Source organism: Triturus cristatus, chromosome 3_1, assembly GCF_964204655.1.
Source record: "Triturus cristatus chromosome 3_1, aTriCri1.1, whole genome shotgun sequence".
NCBI classification, from domain to species: domain Eukaryota; kingdom Metazoa; phylum Chordata; class Amphibia; order Caudata; family Salamandridae; genus Triturus; species Triturus cristatus.
Window position 1 is genome coordinate 725,259,140 of NC_140583.1, and position 15,049 is coordinate 725,274,188.

The window sequence follows — 15,049 nt, forward strand, 5'->3', positions numbered from 1 at the left end:
TTCTCCTTTCATCTTCTTCATCTCCTAAGCAGTCATCATCCTCCTGATTGCATCCTGCCTCTTCCCCCTCTGCTCCTCCCTGCAGCCATGTCGTGCCTGTGCCTCTTGCTTGGTTTCCCCTTGGCACTTCTTTTCTCTGCACTGCATCCCTGCCTGCTGGCGCTGCCTCTTCCTCCCCTGCTCCTCATCCTCTGCGCTCCTTTGGTGGAGAATAAGGTAAGGATTTCCTCCACTTTCTAGTGCGGAGACAGAGAGTCTTTTCACTCTTTTTTGTTGTTATTTTTTTACTTCCCTCCAGTTGGTTGCCTGTCAGCTTTCTTGTGAACTTCTCATTATGATCAATTGTTTTTTTTATTGGTCTGGGTCAGTTTTGCTTGAGTTAATGAAAGTCGAGCACGTGACAGGGCCATGGTTAGTCAACACAGGTCTCAAGGGACTGCAGACTAATAGTATAACCGAGGAATGTACGCAAATGTATATCATTAATATTCATTACGTGAATCCTGAAAGGCAATAGGATTTAACCCTGAAGGACATTCAGACGTACCCAGGGGTTACAGGATCACATTTGCATGTGTAATTGATGAGGCCTACATTGATTAAACTGTTGAATTCCTATAGGACTGATTTATCGTCTCCATTGGCAAAGGATTAAAATAGAACATGCTACCTGCTCTGCTTTCTCACAGTTTTCAAAGTCTCTTAAACATTAGACCTAAAGCTCCTTGATTACTATTGTGAAATGTATGCAATTATATTGGAGTTACCTTTAATATGTGCTAGTGAGCCTTCTCCAGGAGAATGGCAGCTACATTCCTTGTCCAATGGTGAGGAAATTCTATCTGGCAGTATCTTTATTTTGCATTTTTTTTTTAGGAGTGCCTCAGTGGCTTCTCCACACCTGTTTGAGAAGCTCACATGGTTTTCAGAATGAAGATGTGTGTCCAAAACAGACACTGATATGACAGCTTGTGGTGCAGCCTGGAGAGCATAACAGTGACCGCAAAGTACGGCACCATCACAGTGTGGCCTAAATATTGTCTAATACAAATATAATGTCCTAAATGTCATTAAAAACTGCTGCCCTTTGAGCTAATAATAGAAAATATAGCTCAATGAAGTAATATTTTTGTAACCAATATTTAGGCCATGATATCTATGTCAGAGGATATTTTTGTTATCAGTAGGCTGAAATTCAACTGGTAGTAAATGAAGGTATCAGAAAGGTGTGTGATATGCATCCTCATTCCTTCCTGGTCTTTGGCAGTAATATGCAGCTCCTTGCTTTTGCAAGATCAGGGCTTGTGCTGGCAGATTCTCTAGTGTTGAGACACTCATTGGAAAGTTACAACCGATGGCAAGAGTGGTGTGCATGCTAATATAGTGTTTGTTCACTTGGCTACTGCTATATTTAGACTGAGTGCTTCGGTGAATGAATGCTTAAGGTATCTATGTGAATAAGAGCAGTGAGTGGATGGTGAGGACAACGAATATACCTGAGTGAATGATGTAGGTAAATGGATACATTAGTGAGTTTTGTAAATAGGAGTGTGGTTGAGAGCTTGAGTGGTTGAGCGAGTTGCTAGGTGAATGAGTTGGTGAGCCTATATGTGAGTGAGTGTATGTTTAGAACAATAAGGGGCAGATCAGCAAGGGCCGGCGATAATTATCGCTGAGCGCACTTAGCGCTAGGATAATTATCGCCGGCTGTCGCTGCTTTCTATCGCGGAGATAGCGTGCTATCAGCAAGGCTTATCTCCAAAGCGATAGAAATGCAAGCGTTAGCTGGAAAACAGTGTGATTATCGCTGGATCGCACTGTGACCGGCGATACCTTGCTGATAGGGCAGGGTGGTCTTAGCCATGTAATCCACCCCCCATTGGAAAGTAGCAATAACCATGCTTGTTAGCGATTCCCTTGATAATTGGAGAAATCTTGGTTAGCGACATTTCTCTAGTTTTTTCAGAGATGCACAGCTGGGCGTTCGGTAAACAGGTGCCAAGGCAAGGATTCACGCGATAGCGTGACCTTGCTGATATAGCGATAAAATTATCGCCGCTTTTCAGCCAAAAACGGCCGCAAAGGTGGCGATAATTTTTTATTGCCGCCTTGTAGATATGCCCCTAAGTTCCTCTTTACAAGTCGCCAGGTGATTGGTCTAATAATTTTTGCACCTGATAAAATCTAACTCCGAGTGCAATAAATACTACCAAATTACAACTTTTTCGGAATAATATGTGAATGCTTTCGGAATAATATGTGAATGCTATGATGGTGTAAACTGCAACAAAATCCACATGTTTTGGTAAATACTGGGAATTTTCCCAGATAAATATCGACAGGTTTGACCCAAAAAATAAAAAACTTACCTAAGCTTGTAATCACTGGTCCAATTTACCAGTCAGAAATGATAAACATCTCACCCAAAATATTTCACTGAAGTATATTTAAGATCATGAATTTAATAAAACATCTACCTGGCTTCTTACTCTATTCATGTTGTCCCTTGGCAATAAGAGACCTCCATGAACATATGCACCACATAACTTCCTTTCATTCTACTTGTGATTTGAGAGGCCACGCCTCATCCCTGTTGCAAGCATGAAAAAGGCACGAATTTCACAGCACTTGTAATAGGACCTTAGCAAGAAAAACACAATCTGATTTTTCTGACATATTGTTCCACTATAAAAAATATGGGAAGTGTTTTATTAAAATATGTCTGGTCCATACATATCTAGTAATGCCATAATACAATCTTCGGAAGCTTTATCCAGTTCTTTTTAGTACATTTAATATCTTGGGTCATTTTAATGAAGGCGAGATATGAGCCTGGTGAGTGAATTTACATACTCACACAGACCTTACCAAGCGCTTGTAATAAATGTATGCACTTATGCTGGTTGTGTGCCCATTTCTATGCAATTATACTGTCTCCAAATCAAGCCCGGGTCAGATAGTGTGTGCACCTTCACAGGGGAGTATGCAAGACATAGCCATGGGTCTGTGGGGGAGCATGCTCTCTATCACTGTGTACGTGAGACCGCCCTGACCCCAAAGGACACCTTGAGCATGTGTGCGACCCCAGATCTCACCCACCCTTTCCAGTCCCCTCAGGCTGCCTTCAAGTGCATGGTCAAATATTATCAGCAAAAAGAACAAATGCTGAAAAAATCAAACATCCACCCTCAGTCTGACCGGGGGTGAGTGGTTGAAAAGTTCCGGCTGGACTGTTCCCATGGGGAGCAGTGTCAAGACTGATTTGCATATGGCTTGGTCCAAACTAGGGTGGCATAGTGAGCGAAAGAATGATGGATTAAACCCAGATATCTTGACTGGGGGGTGAGTGGTTGAAAGGTTTCAGCACTCTGTCCATCATCTTGTTGTGTATGCAAATATTATCAGCGCCGCCCAGTGGACCTCACAATCTTTGTGCATCTTCTTTAGAACTTTTTGAAATGCCAGTGAGTTGGGAATTCCAAAACGATGCAGTATTATAAAAGAAAGGGATAAATCAACACAAGTGTCACTGCTGTTCTTATTCGCTGACCTGTCTTTGTGCAGCCATACACAACTCAAAGGACCTTAATACTAGTGGCCCTTATGAGATGGTAAGACCGGGACACAGCGTTACTGATACCGTGGGTAACAGGAACACCAGGTCCTAGTGTTAGCAGGTGGATCAAAAGTTGCAATGGGGAAGAATAAGCAGGAATCAGTGATTCAGCACCAATTCCTAGATGTAAAGCCATAAATGTGTTTTTTTTTTAATCAGGTACAAATTCTTCACGTGTTACCTGGCGGATCTGTTTCTGGTAACCCTTTCAGGATTATCACACCAGGAGATCCCAAGTGTTGTAATTCTGCACCACTTGTAATTTCTGATGTGCCAGTGATTCCCGTTTCCATCAGGAATTCCAGAACTCTCAAAATGAGGGTCGAGGTGTGTAGTGCAGACTCTGAAGGTAACCCTGGAGGATTCCACCAATGTTCTATGATCTCTTCCATAAAGAGTTGTGTGGTGGGTTACCTGTCTGCTCTTACTGGTTGGTGAACATAGAGGGTATCCCCAGGCCCCCTCTGCCCATGTGACCCATGTGGTTTATCTTTCATGGTAGCATGCCATTCACCCATCATGTACCCACCATGTAAGTGAGGCATGCTCCTATGCAGGTGAGGGAGCACTTCCTTGTGTATGCACGACTTCTGCAGCAGCAGGCACGCAGTGCTATAACAGACGGGATTGAAATATAGAAATCTGCATGGCAAATGGCACCATGTGCCGTTAGCACAGAAGGCGCAGTTTTGTTACTGAGACACTGGAACCAGGACAGGGCTGAAAACAATCCATGCTGCTGTCTTACAAACTTCCTGAAACTAAATTCATTGTCCTGTTCAAATTCAGCTTTATGATGACTCTTTGACCCAACAGTGCACGTATGCATTAACAAGCATGTGTAATGCAATAGTTCTCGCATGTATGCAAGTTTGAGCTATTGACATTGCAAATGACAATGCCTTATATTTTTGTTTTTGAAACATAAATAAAAGGCATTGTCATTTACAATATCAATAGCTTAAACTCGCGTAAATGCGAAACCTATTGCATTGCAAATGCTTCTTTCCCTCGTTTCTTTTTCCTTGTTTCTTCCCCTTCCCACACCTAACCCCTCTGAAATGTTGTTCCCTCCTTCCCTGTGTGAGCCTCTGCACCAGGCCCAGATGACTATGACTTATTTCTCTCTTTTCCAAGTATATCCCCCTTCTCTCTCACCTCTCTATACAGTCGCTCTCTCCTACCCCCTCACCCCCGCCCTCCTGCCCCCGTAGGCCGAGGGCCCAGGTGCCTGAGCCTTAATTCCTCTCCTCTGCCAGTATATTCCTTCCCTCCACTTTTGCTACGTCTCCCCATCTGGAAGGTTGTTCCCTCTATCTCTGGGTTTCTGTGTGTGCGTGCATGGAGGGGGAGGGAGGGAGGGAATGATGGGGCCTTGAGTGAGAGAGGAGCGGGAGGCGGCTCAGGGGGAAGGGTGTGTGTAGAGGGCACGGCGGTTAAGGGATCATAAACAAGGGCGAGATGAGAGAAGATGTGTGAGGGAGCTAGTGTGAGATATGTGACATGTGAGGGGGCAAGAGTGTGTGAGGGAGCTAGTGGGAGATGTGACATGTGAGGGGGCAGGGGTGTGTGAGGGAGCTGGTCTGAGATATGTGATGTGTGAGGGGGTATGGGGTGTGTGAGGGAGCTAGTGGGAGATGTGACATGTGACGGGCCAGGTGTTTGAGGGAGCTAGTGTGAGATGTGACATGTGAGGTGCAGGGGTGTGCGAGGGTGCTAGTGTGAAATGTCATGTGAAGGTGAGGGCAGCAGGGAGAGTTTGAGGAAGGTAGGATGAGATATGTGAGAGGCTAGAGTGAGATGTGATGTTTGAAGGACATTTTCGAGAGCACGAGGGAGGTAGGGAGCTGAAGTGTGATGTGATGTGTGCGACAGCGTGAGCTTTGCGAGGTGATGGGTTTCGGGGCGCAGATGCTTGAAGCAGGGAGTAAGGTGCGGTGTGTGATATGAGGCGACAGGTTTGGGGAGAGGGGCCTGGGGCGAGCGAGGTGAGTAACTAAGGTGAGATATGACTAGCGTGGGGGGCGTGTAGGGGAAATATGTGCAAGCACAAGGCACGTAACTCGGGTAGTCAGCCATCAAGGTTGTGGGGTTAGTTTGAAAGGCGCTAGGATGGAGGCAAGGTGAGTGAGAGGGAAAGGCGCACATGTGGTGTGAGAGTGGGATGTGTGAAGGAGAGGCGCGTAGTGTAGAGGGGAGAGGTACCGTGCATATAGTGTGAGGAAGGGACACCGTTCTTTGTAAAGCTCCGCGACGTAACTCGTGTAAAAAGGGAATAAAATAAATACATGTGCTGTGAGGAATGGGGGCATGTGGTGTGAGGAGGGGACATGCTGTGAGGAAGAGGGACACACAGAAAATTGTGTTTGAGTGGAAGGGGTGGTCGCGGGGCGCCGCTACCTCTCTTCCACTTGTCCCCCCTCCCCCGTATAAGCCAGCCCTGGGCACCCAGCCTTCGGTCACCGGTCCGAACAACCCGGGCCAGGGCTATGGTTTATTTTATGTCTCTGGGACTTTGTACACCTATGTTGCACACCTGTCCCCATCACTTCTAGGGCACTTCATGTGTGTGCAGAAACTTGGCGCGTGGCTGATGAGCAGAGGGGCTTGTTTTTGGAGATTCATTCTACCCCTCTTCTGCAAACCAGGCCCTTTAAGAGCTGCATGCATCTCCTCGCAAGCCCGAGTTTATCCCAGGTGAGTGACTATTGTTCATACTTACATGAGTTGTAGTCACTTTACCACTTCCTGGGGTAAACCCAGACTGCTGCTAGGGCGACGTTTGAGAGATAAGTTTAAACAAGAAAACCAAGCGCTCGCCATTCCCGCTGTTTATTTTTGCATCGCTTTTTCACTTTAAAGTGAAAGTGCGATGCAAAAATAAACACGTGGCACCCTGTCTCCTTTTGGGACGGCCCATCTGGACTGGATCGCACAGCTTGTTTATATAACACGCCTCCTTGCGATAAGAAACTGCTTCACGACAGCCGTGTAGCAGGCGATACAGTCCTGATGGGCCGGACCAAAAGGCGAAAGGGAGGCAACGCCAACAGCTCATTTCCAATGGCAGGCCACCGTTTAGCATAAACCGTGACGCCAGTCAATGGAAATGAGGGACGGGGCTTAAAGCACTTTTCTGAAAATCCTCGTTCACAATAGATCTCGCCGAGGCGAGCAGCGCTTTGCGCTGCAACGCCACGCAAGACCTAAAAATGCTTGTGACTTCTTGAAGGTGAATTGTGAATTTGTTTATAGTCATGTTTTAACATTTATAATACGTTTGGTACCTTGCCAGGGGTATGAAGTCCTACACATAGACATCATCTAGGGGTCACCAGAGGCCGCAGCTGCGACCCCTGGCTTGCCCCTTGCGACCCCTGTCAAGGCCTTTGTGACCCCTGCCTCAGAGGTGGGAAAAGTAGTGCCAGTAACACATATGGATGTTGGCTGGGGCTCCACTCTCTTTATTTTCTCTCAATTTTTAATCAAACTAAAAGTGAATAATCTGTAAGCATGTGTGTGCGAGTGAAACTGAAGGTCAAAGAGCGTGTGATGTCACATCCGCTACCCTAGGCATTTTGGTGAATTGACGTTCATGGCTCTATATCAATGTAAATACAGTACAATTCAAATACTGGCAAATAATAAGAGCGAGAAACATTTTGAAATCCTTCATGTACTAAATGTCTACATACACAATTTTCAGAAAAATATGTGGCCTTGTACTGCATGTTCTTTGCAAAACAATACATGCATATTCTTTGCTAAACCAATAAGCACAGTTACTGTACCTTCTGAAAACAAAAAGTACAGGAGCTGCTGTATTTTTTCAAAAAGAAGTGCAGGCGTTGAAATGCCAACAGGACCTGTCATTTTTCACCACTGCTCACAGTGATGCCAAGCCTCTCTTTTCAGAGGACAGCTCTATTTTTACTGTCCTATTGTTTTGTTTGGTGGAGCTATCCTCCCAGACACCCCACGCATACCTTAGAAACATGAAAGAAGAAACAAACACTGCAACAATTACCCAGTCCTGCAGAAGTTCCTGAGCAATCTATTGAACAGTTCAATTTGAATGTACAATGATAAAATGTACAGCTGTACTGCACAAATTGAAATGCTAACAGAAATGTTTCTCTTTTTCTCCCTCTATTCCCTCCTAACATTCCACATCCACCTTTGACTCTATCTAACGCTTTACATCCTTTCTACATTAATTCCTTCCCTTATAAATCATTCTCTTATTCTTTATAACATGCTTTTCGCTCCTTCATCCGATTGGGTATACCGGCCATCTTGTTTGTCTTTATTCCACCATATTTCTTTCTTTCCTGACTATCGCACACTTTATTTTGCCAAATCGTCTCACCTGCTTCGTGCACACCGTCTCTGTGCTCTCTGTCTTGCTACACCCATGCTTCCTTCCCCTGTTCTTTTTGTTCCACCGGTCTTCATTCCACATTGCATCCTGCCTCTATTCTATGTGGCTTATTAATTCATTAATTTCCTGTGCTTTCTACAAATATATTTTCTCCTTTGCTCTACATATGTCATTTTCCCCTACCATTTTGCCATTACCTTTTCTGCTTTCTCTTGAGCTTATATCTTCATGTTTTCTTATTTCCTCTTGACTGTTTCTTCCACGTATCCACTTAATTGCACTCTGCATGTATTCTCTCACTGTCCTGTTACTCTCCCTCTCCCTCCATCTGTGCCAGCACCTTCCTACTGTCTACCTACAAACTCTCTGCCTTTCTCTGAAATCATCGTTGCTTCATGAATCACTTCATCTACTTGGTCACTGCTTTTTCTTCTACCTTGTGCACCCCACGTGATGTCTATCTCAATATGTGTCACTCTCTTTCTTACCCATCTTTATCACTGGATCTATCTTCCTCTCCGAACTAATTCTCTCCATCCCTATTTCCCTTCTCGTGCAGTTCCATGATGGAATCTGGACCTTGGGCCCCATCCTCTGCGATGCACTAATGACCATGGACGTGATGCTGTGCACTGCCTCCATTTTCAACCTCTGTGCGATAAGCGTTGACCGGTGAGGCTTTTCCATTGTACTTTGTTTAGAAGTAGAGCAATGCTTTGAGTGCTAACTGATCAGTCTTTGGGTTATACATTTCCTGATGAAGTGGATGGTGGAAGAAGAAAACGAATCACCGTCTTAGATGCTACAGAGAGTGTTGACTCGAGGGTTAACCCAAAGAAAAAAGGAGCATTTAGGGATGGTCATTCTACTCCCGACCATTTATTTAGCCTATGGTCTCTACCTCAGAAGTTGGTAGGTCTAATAAACTATTTCTTTAGTTGTTTTGTCAACTTTCGAGCTGCATTTGACCTAGTAAATCGAAAAATATTGTTAGATAAGTTAAGTACATTAGAAATCCCCATTGGGCTGTTGACTATTCTGAGGGAACACCAGGGAGACAATGGGGCCAGAGTGGAACTTGATAATGAAGGGATTCTGCACTGCGTCATGGGCATGAATAGAAGGTTGAAGAACATTGGGCAACGGTGACGATTTCTCAAGCTGGCACAGTGCCTTATATTTTCAGTGCCTTATGTACCCACAGCCCCAACACCACGTCATATAATGCCCACTATACCAGCTCCTCTGTTGCCAGATTCTCACTAGCCACCAGTGTTGGCTCTTCACACGGTCACTGGTGCCTGTTTCTCACAGTGACCCCTGCTTCTCATAACCCCTGTTCACGATGTCGGTCACAGACTGCTGAGCAATGTCAGTGCCCAGCTACCCACTAGTGGAGGGGACCCATCATTTTGCGTGATGCCATTGGGTCTATGTATCAGAGCTCCCTATTATTGGTAACTTTTCACGCTGTCCAACACTACCACTTCCTCATTCTGCCGGCCAGTTCCAGCTCTTCACGCTACTCACCGCTGGTTAATCTGTAAAGAAATACATGCTGGGGCTCCAATCAGGAGGCAGCTTGCACCAGCTCATTTCTCCTGTTAGCGCCGCCTAAAACAAAACTTTGGGCCATATTATCAAGGAACGGCGATAACATTATCGCCGCTTTAGCAGCAGGAAATTGCCGCTAAAGCGGCGATAATGGGCTTGAGAATATGCCCTTGTGAATTCCCATAGAAGCCCAGGTTCACACCAGAACCTGGGCTTCTATGGTAATTCACAAGGGCATATTATCAAGCCCATTATCGCCTCTTTAGCGGCAATCCTGCCACTAAAGCGGCGATAATGTTATCGCCGTTCCTTGATAATATGGCCCCACCTATTACTCATGAAAGTGGGGATAGGATATGGTATAATTGCCAGTGCTGAAGACTTCGGAGCTGAAGAACCCTGTTCGAGTCTCGGCATCAGCTCAATATCCTGTGATTCTGGGCGAATCACTCACTGTCCCTGTAAATGCATGTGTCCTTAACTGGTGCTCATGAAAAGGAGGGTGTTGATGATTAAGTGCTGGTGCTGAGCACCGGAAAACACCAGCTTAAATTAGGCGCTGCTACTCACTCTACCTATCATTTCTGCATTGCCACATCTCCCTGCCGTGCCAGTTCCTCGCTCTGCTGATCATGTCTATCTCTTCATGCCACCCCAGCGCCAGTTCCTTGCTCTGCCTATTACTTCTGGCTCCTCATACTACCGGGCAGTGCCAGTTGCTTACTCTGCCTATACATTCCACACTCCTTCCATTACCCATCAGTGCCACCGATGCAGGATTCTGCCATTGTCTGCCACTGCTTTACGCTGCCCACGAATGCCAACTCTTGACCATTTACAGCAGTGTCAACTTCTCACACTTTCCTCGTGTGGATCAAACCTGTTGTAGAGGTTGATGGAGTAGTTTAAAGTGTATACCCATACCGTCCTTGGCCTCTCTATTCAAGTGGCTGATAGTTTGCAGAACATGTTTTTTATGCAAAAGTTACTTATATTTCTATTTTTTCTTGCCAAAGCCTCTCCTTTTGCCATTATCTTTCTTTTTACTTCAACTGCTTCCCCTAGTTCCATAGCGGTATCCACACTCCCTTCTGCTCAACCTGTTAATGTCAGCCTATTTTACGCACCTTCAACCTTTCGACTCTCATTTCCACTTTTCACTCCATAGTTCTTGGAGCCTTACTCCCCTCAAGTGTTTTTCTGCTTTTTATCTTCCTCCATCTCTGCTGCTGCCTTATCATCCCTGTGCCCTTCAAAAGCAGAGCTGCCCTGCCAGGAGGTAGTTATATAACAGGCATCAATTATTCACTTATTTGAAGATTCTCTCAGATGTGATATTGAAAAAAGGACTGAATAAAATAAATATTTGCCTATGATAAAAAGTTTGATCAAGTATGGAAGCCACGATTGATCCCAGATTTTTTAGTTCCACATTTTGCACCCCTCAACCACCAGATAGGTATCTCGCTCTCTCGCACGTTTTACATCAAAGGTTAGTGCTCTGTTTCGAATTCTTTGTGAATGAGTTTACGAACGTCAGTAGCACGCAGAAACTACATAAAAGTTCAGCTCATTTTTGGCTCCAGGGTCTACGACGACCTAGAGCTGAGCCAGAGCCAGGTATCTGGCTCGCGTCTGGCTCGAGCTTTCCGTGGTTCACACACCTTTACTGAGCATGTCCTCCTGCCCAACTAGAAGTGGGTGAGCCACTTTGAAAGCATTTGCACCATCATGCACAAACAAAAGGGAAATTGGTTTATTGAACTGTCTAAATATTTGCATACGGCTATAATTATGATTGCTTTGTTATGCCCTTTGAAAGTATTTGCACTGTTACCTTTGCTTCATCTATTCCCACGCCAACAATGGCTTGTATGGACTCTGTGCTGGATTAGGTACCTGCTAATAGAGTTTGTTTAATTCTATTTGTTTGTGTTTCTGGCATTGTTTGCACTTGTCTTGAACTCACCTTGAATTTTGGTGAATTAAGTTTCGTTTGCACTACTTCAATAATAAATATAAATAGAGAAATATCAACGTCCTGAAGCATTCAAGCAGTTTTCATCCTGATCCTGGTTTCCCTGTCTGTTTTTGCCACGCATATTTATCTTTCTATTGCATTTATTTGAATAATTGTGCCATACAGTTTCCATATTGAGAGAATTATAAAATATCCATCCATTATGTTCCATACCGGCACCATCAATGTATAGCAAAACTATATTGAACATCAACAGGGCCAACATTGAACACTTCATTAACTCACCCGATGCACCTCCACACCACTTTACATTAACACAATGGTCCACCCTCCTCACACGATGCGTGCAAACACTCCAATCCTAAGAGTGCCAATTAACGCTTCACTACTCACACCCTATGATATGACCGTGGGTATACTGACAAAGTATCGATGTGAAAAATGTAGATGTCAAAAATATAGATGAAAAAATATAGAATGCAAAACTATCAACTCCCTATATTTAAACAGGTAAGTAGAAAAATATCGGGGAAAAATATAGTTGTACAAAATATCGATTTTTATATATATGTATATAGATATATGTATATATACATATATAAAAAAATATTAAAAATGTTAAATAGTAAAAAAGATTATTTTTAAATAAAGTAGATTTAATATACATTTTAACAAATATAACAAATAGGCGTAATAAAAAAAGTTAAACACACTTACATAATAATAAATATATATATTTACTTTAAAACAATTCTTAAACTATTCATTTTAAATTATTTTATCATTTTAAAATTATAAAACATATTACAAATATATCTATCTATCTATGATAGATAGATAGATAGATAGATAGATAGATAGATAGATAGATAGATAGATAGATAGATAGATAGATAGATAGATATCGATATATATATCCAAAAACACAAGGTTGCTCCTATTGAGGTCACCCACACAGAAAGTTCTCCCTCTCTTGTTAAGGCTGCAGCGGTATCAGCATCCCACCTTTAATCTTTTAACAAAGCGGCTCTACGCGTTTTATACTTGATGTCCTTGTTCACAAGCCTTAGTGAATGAAAACAGGAACAACACTGTAGAACCACTGCTCAACTTTATCGAGTCTCGCCTCAGTGGGCGTATGCTGCAAAGCATGCTGGTAGTTGCAGTATATACAGTTAATTGAAACACTAGTGGGTGTTGCCATGTCCATTAGTCTCACAAAATAATATTCCTCCATGGGTTGACAAAAGCAGAGAAAGCTGAGTATGCTGCCCTTACTTCACCCTTAACAATGGGCCTTCTGTCCAATTAGCGCCCAGGTTTCTTGTCGCCACAGGTCCGCTTTTCCAGAGGCAGGGTGTCCTCGCGACCGGACCAGCCGCTAACATCTCTAAACACACAGGGTTGCCCTATTGAGGTCGCCCACACAGAAAGTTCTCCCTCTCTTGTTAGGGCAGCAGCAGTATCAGCATCCCACCTTTAATCTTCTAAAAAAGCGGCTCTACGCGTTTCGGATTTGATGACATTGTTCACAAACCTTAGTACATGAAAACAGCAACAACACTGTAGAACCACTTCTCAACTTTATCGAGTCCCGCCCCAGTGGGCGTATGCTGCAAAGCATGCTGGTAGTTCCAGTATCCACAGTTAATTATATATATATATATAATCCACAGGTGGATGGGAACACCCGTTGCCTCCAAAACAAAGGGCGCGTCGAAGAAGAGACCTCCCAAACGCGGTCACAATAATTCACCAAACTTCTTGAAAAAGCAATCGACGCCGTGTCTGTGCAAAATTCTTTATTGCCAGCTGAAAAGCTAGACGCGTTTCGCCTGACCTGCAGGCTTGTTCACTAGCGATTTGATAAAGTTTTCATGGCAATTTAAAACAGTGAATGTGATCAGGTCACATGGTGAACTACAAATAATAAAATGGACAACAGACTCGTAGTTCGACAACATGCGGTGATAAGCAAATGAATTAAGGGCAAGTGCCACATAGTTTACAAAACCACAATTCATTAAAGTTGTTGTAAAATGTAATAACATTGTTTGACTCAGTTAATCTTCAATTTGCGTCAAGTTTGTTGTTCTCACTGTTAGAAATGGGATTTCTGGTTGGCTGAGGCTTGCGCCAAAGCCAGGCAGAAACCACCACTCTAGTCAGGGCAAGGAAGTTACACGCCAAAGATAACCCCTGCTCACCCCCTTGGTAGCTTGGCACGAGCAGACAGGCTTATCCCTGAGGCGATGTGTAAAGCGTTTGCGCGCGCACCCAGCAACAACACCCAAGGCCCACCACAAAGGAAACTCCACACAAGGTATTATATAAAAATAACCTTTGTATTATACACAACACATTAGATAAAAACACACACTTTACAATGTGCCAACAGGCACGGGCAGAATTTACAAGGGATTATATATACAGGGGACAGGGCCACATGGACCACTGTCAGGAATTAGCACTTTGTAGGAATAGCACTTAGAACGTAGGAATAATATTTGAGAACATAGCACACAATCACTGTAGCACTAAAAATAGAACATGTAGCACACAACCAGTAACTACTGGTATCAGAACGTACCACCTACGCAACCCTAACCACCTTTAGGAATACCACGCAGGGAACTAGGACCTCACTAGTACCACCTGTACTAAGGAGAAAACAACCACCTAAGTATCACTCTACCTGTAGGGGTCTAAGCACATAAACACAGGATGCATAAAATACATTTAGAGGTGTAAACACAATTCAGGACAGAAAATATCATGAAGGCATTGCGCAGGCGCAAAAAGTACATGTATGAAAATCACCAAGTGCCCTAGGGGAGGGCACAACACAAGATAACTGTCCGCAGGCCAACTGGCCTCTCAGGATGCAGAAATACCCAATATACAGCGATATCAGGGAGCGACTATGCAGGCTGCGCAAGCCAGGCGCACAAGGCACAACCTAAACGTGGCAGCTGCCCACTAAGTGCTGGGCAGCTGTAGGGACCGGGGCCTGGGCACCTCTGGGCCCTTAGAACAAATATGGCATGCCTTGGAGCCTCCCTGGGCTCTGCCAAAAAGAATGCCCCTGTTGGAGTCCCTCTGGACTCAGAAAAGCGAAAGGCTGCCCCACAACGTTAGAGTCCTGCGCAGGGACTCGAGAAATGGTGCCCCCAGACGTTGGAGTCACCTCTGGGACTCAGAATCACCAATGAAATGCCCCCGAATAACGTGGGAGCCTCGTGGGCTCTGCAAACACCTGGGCACCGCGTTAGAGCCTCACGGGGCTCGGTGAACACTTAGTCCCCCTTCGTTGGAGTCCTTCTCATGGACTCAAAAGGAATAATGCCCCCAGAGCCTCACAGGCTCTAAAAACAAGAATGCCCCCGTGGAGCCTTCACGGCTCTTAATCATGAGCACTAACCACGTGGGGGCGGCCTTCCGGGGCCGCCCAATACCCGTAGTGCCTTGGTGCCTGTCTCAGGCACCACAGAAATGCCCCTGCAACGTTGGAGACCCA

At 44.4% G+C, this 15,049-nt stretch overlaps 1 protein-coding gene across 1 annotated transcript in view; it reads left to right on the plus strand.

The window, feature by feature from the left end:
- The window catches only part of DRD4 (dopamine receptor D4), a 253,598-nt gene that overhangs the window by 166,185 nt on the left and 72,364 nt on the right, over window positions 1-15,049 (plus strand). Inside the window, exon 2 of the mRNA XM_085646388.1 lies at window positions 8,557-8,669. Within this exon, the coding sequence (XP_085502514.1) occupies window positions 8,557-8,669 (113 nt within the window). The remainder of the gene's footprint in view (window positions 1-8,556; window positions 8,670-15,049) is intronic.